The 7626-nt window shown below is 51.0% G+C and overlaps 1 protein-coding gene across 1 annotated transcript; it reads right to left on the minus strand.

The window, feature by feature from the left end:
• Nucleotides 1–653: 653 nt before the first annotated feature.
• On the minus strand, nucleotides 654–6952 carry SFRP2 (secreted frizzled related protein 2). The gene is made up of 3 exons (XM_061552341.1): nucleotides 6043–6952; nucleotides 4520–4600; nucleotides 654–997 (listed from the first exon to the last, which is right to left on the minus strand). The coding sequence occupies exons 1-3, from the start codon at nucleotides 6551–6553 to the stop codon at nucleotides 693–695; spliced, it is 897 nt and encodes a 298-aa protein (XP_061408325.1). The 5' UTR covers nucleotides 6554–6952; the 3' UTR covers nucleotides 654–692.
• Nucleotides 6953–7626: the final 674 nt, after the last annotated feature.

Here is a 7626-nt window from a genome sequence, read left to right on the forward strand (position 1 = left end):
GTTCCATTACAGGGCAGTGCTAATGATGGATGCGGGAGATATTTTGGTTGGTGATAGGAAGTGTAATGAGGATGATGTAGGAAACAGAGGTGGGTGGGTGGGTGGGGGTTGCGTTAGGTTCAGGGTTGGCGCACGTGCACCCCGTAACCCAACGCGTTACTCTCGTGGCGAAAGTGTGTGGGGTGTGGGGGGTGGGACGCACCATGCTCGCCGACTATTAGAAGCAGAATCACTACGAAGGCATCACCCACCCCACACAGGGCCGGATTAAGGAGTGGGGGCTTTAGGGGCAGCAGCAGCAGCCCAGGAGCCTCCGCCAGCTGGAGGGCCTCCAGAGGTTGAGTGGAAAAGTTGTTTTAGTTCAAACTTGATTTGAAGCTTTCGTGACTGCAGGAATTACTAATTACTACTTCTTCCTACGTGACTTTGCCGAAAGAACCAACGTTATTTCAGTTGTGAATGCTGAATTGTATTTGTTGTTAGCCTTGTAAAATTTGAATGAAAAATGTTCTCGAACTTTGTTTTCCTTTTGAAAATATTACTGGAGGAGTGGGGGGGGAGCCTCACAGTACCTGCAGCTCAGGGTGCCTACACAATCTTAATCCGGCCCTGCAACCACCCACCCACCCCACCCACCCCACCCACCCCACCCACCCCACCCACCACGGCCGATCGAAACGCGTGGAGCGCGCTCAGCACTGCAGCTTGCGGATGCTGCGCGCTATCCGCCGGAACTCTCGCTCTCCCTTCTGCCAGCGCTTCACGGAGGTGATGACCAGTTTGCCCGCCTGGCGGCGCCCCATCACCAGGTAGGGGGCGTTGATGTCGTTCATCTCGTCGCAGGTGCACTGCAAGCCGTCCTTGAGCCACAACACAGTCCTCTTGAGCTCGCGGTCCGAGATGCCATTGAACTTGTACACGGTCTTGCTCTTCACCTCGGGCACGATCTTGGTGTCGCCGTTCATGTAGGAGATCTCTTTCACCTTCATCTTCAGCGCTGTTGCAGGGGAGGGGGAGGGGTGGTTTTGTTCCGCACACACACACACCGCACACACCACCACACACACCACAAAGACAGAGAGACCCCAGTGACGTAAGGACATTATCAGCTCAGAGGGCGGGCGGGGGGGGGTGGGCAATTGGTCAGGCGGGGCCCCAATATTTGATTAGTCTCGCGCAATCGCACCGAGGTCATACATAATAATACGAGGTTTTGTTCTTTCACGCAGTGGTTGAAAACACATCTCATGATGGTTAATCGGGGGAGGGGCGGGGGGCAACTCGCTGCTTTGGTCACCAGGTCGGCCCAAGGCACCCCCTTGCCCCCACGATAGTTACGCTGCTGCATAGACCCCCCACCGCCCCCCCCGAATGTGTGAGCTTATTTTGTGCTTGGGGACCACTGTGCACGTAGCAGCAGCATCAGCAGCAGAGATTATTTGTTGTACTTCTTGGTTCTTTCGGTAAAGTCACGTAGAATGGAAATAATAAAATAATAAAAATAAAACATAATAAAATAATTCTCACGACGTTTCGGCCACAACGCAAGCTGCCGTCCTATAATGTTTAATTTTTATTATTTTATTATTTCCATTCTACGTGACTTTACCGAAAGAACCAAGAAGATGAATCCCTGCAGTCACGAAAGCTTTAAATCGAAAATTATGTATTGTATTCAATGCACGCGTCAGATGATTCAGCAGTCGTGAGCGGCTGGCAATCGGAATGTTTGCGAGTTATAATCCTGTTTGGGAGGGGTGGGGGGGGGTGACTCAGCCAATCATCCCTCCGTGATAGGTAAAGCTAGTACAACTTTGCGGGGAGGTCAGCAGTGGTCAGCCACCCTCGTAGTAATGTGGAATTTCTACCACCGGCTCAGAGTTGTATGCAGGAGATTAACACCGCACCCACGCTAATTTGAGCAGGACATCACTTTGAATAAGCACGTGGCCGTGTACCATCGACGCACCACCCCACGTGGACGGGTGTGAACGCACACCAGCCCTGATGTCGAAACTCTGCTGGGTGATGATATCTCGACTCTCGTACGGAGCCGTGTTGGGGGGCGGTGGGTTGGTGTGGTGGGGGGATTGACCATACATCACACCGCTGGACAGTATAACAATGGACTTTGCTGCACTGCCGACAACAACCTGCGCGCCTTTCGTTCGTGCACGTGGCTGGCGCCCGGCCAGAATCTCACGCGGAATTCCATCACCGAAGTGTGCTCGCGCACGACTCGGTGGACGCCGTCGAAGCGTTACGGCGACGCAGACCATCGTGCCGTTTGGCGTGACATGAAAACGGCGTTCTGCGAAAGGGGCTCGACAGATGGACGTCAATTTGACGGAAATATCAAAACCGTTTCCGAGTTCACTCTTCCCAGAAAATTAAGGCCCCGGGGTGTCGATTGCTTTCACTCGTATGGTTAAGGTCAGCCCAAAGGTCACCGTCGCCTTAAAGAGTATCGCGTTAAACGCTGGTTATATTCTATACGAAATGTGCAATCCACCGTCGTTCATCATTGAAGCGAGTAATTCGCCTTTTGTGCTTTGTTTTAGTCTAAAGTGATGGAGGGTATAAACGTGCCGCCTTCAATTAACCAATCCAATTGAGTTAAATACAAAAACAACAACAACAGCGTTGATGTACTCAATTAAAGCCGCCCTGCTGTGTTCAATGAACCTCGTGCTCACACGCACCGATACGCACATATGGAGCAAGTCAATTATAATTTGTATGAACATGCAAATCCCCTTTTGTTGCCAATCCATTGCTGGATGAGGAGGGCCACCCCCCGTCCCCCAAACCCCACACCGTACGAATGTTGAACTTCTTTCGCACCATACGTACGGAGGGGGGGGGGGACAACAAACTAAACACAAAAAGCAGTTCTCAAGAAATGAGTAGCACGGTAGAGTGCAGGTACCCCTCGCTTTATGCGGTTGTAGTAGATGCGTTCCAAAAAACGGGCGTACAAAGGGAAACTGCACGAGGAGACAGCTGTCCCCTGAGTAGCGCATACAGTACACACACAGTACACACACAGTACACATAGTACACACACAGCACACACACAGAGCATGCACACAGAGCACACATATTACACACACACACAGTACACACACACACAGCACACACAGAGTACACAGAGTACACACATAGAGTACACACGGAGTACACACACAGTACACACACATAGTACACACACAGTATATGCACAGTACACACACAGTACACACACAGAGTACACGTAGTACACACACAGAGTACACAGAGTACACACACAGTACACACACAGTACACACAGTACACACACAGAGTACACATAGTCACATAGTACACACAGTACACACACAGTACACACACAGAGTATACACACAGAGAGTACACATAGTACACACACACAGCACACGCAGAGTATACAGAGTACACACAGAGTACACACACAGTACACACACATTGCACACATAATGGTGTCTCACGTTCGCACCGCACAGCCGCATGCAGAGCAAATTCAAACCGCACGGAGCGAATTTTGGGTCGAAATCGGTTGGCGGCAGATACGCGAAATCGCACAAACCAAACCCGCATAGCGCGAGAAACCACGTGCAAAGATTGATGTTGCTACACACTGATTTCTACTGGCCACAGCGCAGCTCTGCAATAGCCCGCTCATGCACGGCGCTCTCCCCTTCAAGTCATGTCCAGGCTCAAGCCTGCTCCGCTCCCGGGATCGGACCAACTCCGGCTGCTTTTGTCATCGGCAACAGTGTACGTGTTGTTCATTCGCTGCGGTTAAAACAGAGTTACAGCCACGATAACTGAAGTTAAAAGAGATTGTAAGACATATATAGCAACGTGGCAGACACAGTTTAACCACACACCGTACCAAGCCCAGAAATGCGCACGGTGACATCTGCTGAGCTTTAAAAACACAAAGACAAAGGTCCGCCTTATAGCTTTATATATTTTTGGGGCAAGTGTTCTTTGCGAGCACCACGCCCGACCGCCTTTGTCTCCACAGTGGCGATGTTTACACACGGGGCCAGGTACTCATTTGAGGACGAATCGACCTCGGGGAGACCCAGCACCGGTTCAGATAATCGTCACTGGTGGTGGTCGTGAGCGGGAATCGAACTATGTGGGTCGCCAGGTTCATAGCGCAGCGTCATAACCGCGACACAAAGACAAAGATCCCCCGTATAGGCTTAACCACTGCAGGGGCAAGTGCTGTTAGCGAGCACCTATGATGGCCGGTACGGCACACGAGCGGGTGGGTGGCCAGCAACACGCCGGGCCTCTTTTGTCTCCCCAGTGGCGATGTTTAAATACCGCACAAGGTACTCATTTGAGGCTGAGTTGACCTCGGGGAGACCCAGGACCGGTTCAGATAATCGTCACTGGGTGTTGGCCGTGAGCGGGAATCGAACCCGGGTCGACCGCCAGGTTCGTAGCGCAGCGTAGCGCTAACCGCGACACACGCAAGCACGCACAGGAAAATAACACAATACAATACCAAAGTCGTTTTTGCAGAAATTCTCCACGATTTCGTTGTCGTCTTCGTCCTTGAACAGACAGGGCTCGCACACTTTGGGTTCTGAAAATAGAAACGGAACAAAGTTGAAGCTGATCGACATTCTCAACCCTCCTGGTCACTCGCGAAAGCAGCCAGAGCCTAAGGCATCAGTGCGCGAGTCAGATTTTATTTAATTTGCAACAATAATAATGATGATGATTAACTACAGTCCTTTGTCAGTCCACTTCACCACGCTGTATTGCCCACAGGGATTGTTTTAACCATACTTCACCACGCTGTATTGCCCACAGGCATTGTTTTAACCATACTTCACCACGCTGTATTGCCCACAGGCATTGTTTTAACCATACTTCACCACGCTGTATTGCCCACAGGCATTGTTTTAACCATACTTCACCACGCTGTATTGCCCACAGGCATTGTTTTAACCATACTTCACCACGCTGTATTGCCCACAGGCATTGTTTTAACCATACTTCACCACGCTGTATTGCCCACAGGCATTGTTTTAACCATACTTCACCACGCTGTATTGCCCACAGGCATTGTTTTAACCATACTTCACCACGCTGTATTGCCCACAGGCATTGTTTTAACCATACTTCACCACGCTGTATTGCCCACAGGCATTGTTTTAACCATACTTCACCACGCTGTATTGCCCACAGGCATTGTTTTAACCATACTTCACCACGCTGTATTGCCCACAGGGTTTGTTTTAACCATACTTCACCACGCTGCTTAATGCGAAGAGGGGAGGGGGTTCCAGGACCACTTCAGACAGCACTCGCAACAATTGTAAGCCGTGCGTTCATACTTTGTAGCGCAATGCGCTAACCACTGCGACACCGCTCCCCCCCTCATCAGTAACTGCGCTGAACAAACTGAGGAATCCAGTCATCAGTTGAGACGTGGTTTAAGAAAAATCTCGGAATTAAATCTGTTCACGGTGACGTTTCACGACCACGAGATGGCAGAACGGGTATGGATTCTTGGATCTATCTGTGCGGAACATTGCATGTCATCACGTCGCTACGTGAGTTTTCTCCGGGTGCGCCGTTTCCCCCCCACCGCACCTTCGAATATCACGGTTGGCTACGTACGTTGCGAAATAAGTTCAACGTACATGCACACATTCATCAATGGGATTTTGCCAAACATTCCGAAAAAAAGTCTGAAGAATCAGTAAGGTCCCTCTGGATAAATCTTATTATTAATAATGTCATTATTAATAATAACTTTAATAATGTTATTACTTATGGAATTTGCTAAACATTCTATTTCAAGACCCTCGTCGAAAAGTTTCGAGACTCCATGAAACTTTCCCGGACATTCACATTTCCTTATAATAAAAAAAAAATACAATCTTATACAGCAATGGATGCAGCGTGCTCACAGATATAAAGACAAATCGCATCGACGGCTGACATTGATGTCTGGCAGTCAATCACTCGAGAATGGTGACGACGACGATGTTCTGCGGATGCTGTGGAGGCCCTCACCTTCCTTGATCACCTGCACCATCTCGTCGCCAGTGGCCGCGGGGATGCAGAGGTCATTGTCCACGGGGAATCTCTCGCAGTCCAGCATGTCTGGCCACGGGAAGCCAAACGCAGCCATGACGGGCGCGCACGAGTCGCGGACGGCCTCGCAGAGCGAGCGGCACGGCCAGATGGGATCGTCCAGTTCGTCGATGCACACGGGCGCGAACACGGAGCACAGGAACTTCTTGGTGTCCGGGTGGCAGCGCTTGGCCAGGAGCGGAACCCAGGAGCTCGCCTGCTGGAGGGCCTCGCGCATGGACTCGTGGCCGAGAAGGTTGGGCAGCCTCATCTCCGGGTAGCCCACGTCGTGGCAGAGAGCCATCGCCGGCGGGATGGCCTTGCAGTTGGGGCGACGGTAGTTGAGGTCAGACTGGTAGGACATGTGCTGCGCGTAGGGGTACATGGCATCGGCGGCGCTAAGCATGCCCGCGGCCAGCGCCACCAAGGCGAGCTCCACGTAGCGCAACATGTCTGTGCTGCGTTGCGGGTGCGAGAGATGAACCCTTATCGATGTAAACTCGGCGGAGAGAGGAACAGCTAAAATTGAAGCCGCGCGTAAGGGCTGGAATGTTAGCGCTTAGCAATGCGACTCGTGAGAGAGAGAGATGAAAATAAGTGACGAGTTCAGATCAATTCGTAATAAAAGCGATGACTAAAATCAACGGTCTGATCAAATTGTATGACAGCTTTACCGATGTAAACGTTAATAATAATAATGATAGAGAAAATTCTATGGGATCATTAAGAATTGGAGCAGGCTAGGCGGCTGAGCGAGTGGCCGTTTGAATTTGCTCGGCTCCGGACGCCTCCTCCTCTGCCTCTGCTCGCGAGCTGCAACTGCGCGCTCGGTGTGAGCGCTCCGGGGCTGCGTAAGCGCTCAAAGTGAAATCGCACACCCACTCTCCCCCTACTCCATTGGTCACCATCGGCTGCCCGCGTCATCGCTAAATCACCGCACGCAAGAGCTCACGATCGTTGGTCCGCTGCCTGTCGTGGAGCATCGTGGGGTGCGTGCGTGCGAGACGGCATCGCAATTATCATAATTATAAACGGGATCTCAATTTTAAGTTTAAATATATAATGAAGGACTGGTGCCCGCGAAGCAAGTCCACCGAGGGGATTGGGCGATGAAATCAGTTCGTGTCGTGCGGCTGCTTGGTGGATTTTTACAGCATCGCATGGTCGTGAGAGGTGGCGTCAGCTCGGGCGAGACCTTTATCCAGCAGTGGATTGGCCACGGTTGATTGCCGTGCAAACCCAACGCTTCTGCTCTAAACCACCGCAATACCATCTGGTAATCCAACAGCATTCCTTTAACAACCACGAGTGCTGATGAGACCCAGATTGTCAAAACCGGTCGAGAGGTTGTGCGCTGGAATACTCGGCGATATTGGCTTGGAATTCCAATCGGCTGATGGACTAAAATGATCGTTGTCTAGAACGTGGAGAGACGGAATCAAGTTCTGCTTATGTTTGCTTTGATCTCAAAACACTCTCATCCTTTTCACTAATCGCGAATTCACGTGGAACGGACTTTACAAG

The sequence above is a fragment of the Lethenteron reissneri genome, chromosome 16 (genome assembly GCF_015708825.2).
Source record: "Lethenteron reissneri isolate LAM-NWPU_2019-01 chromosome 16, ASM1570882v1, whole genome shotgun sequence".
Lineage (NCBI taxonomy): Eukaryota > Metazoa > Chordata > Hyperoartia > Petromyzontiformes > Petromyzontidae > Lethenteron > Lethenteron reissneri.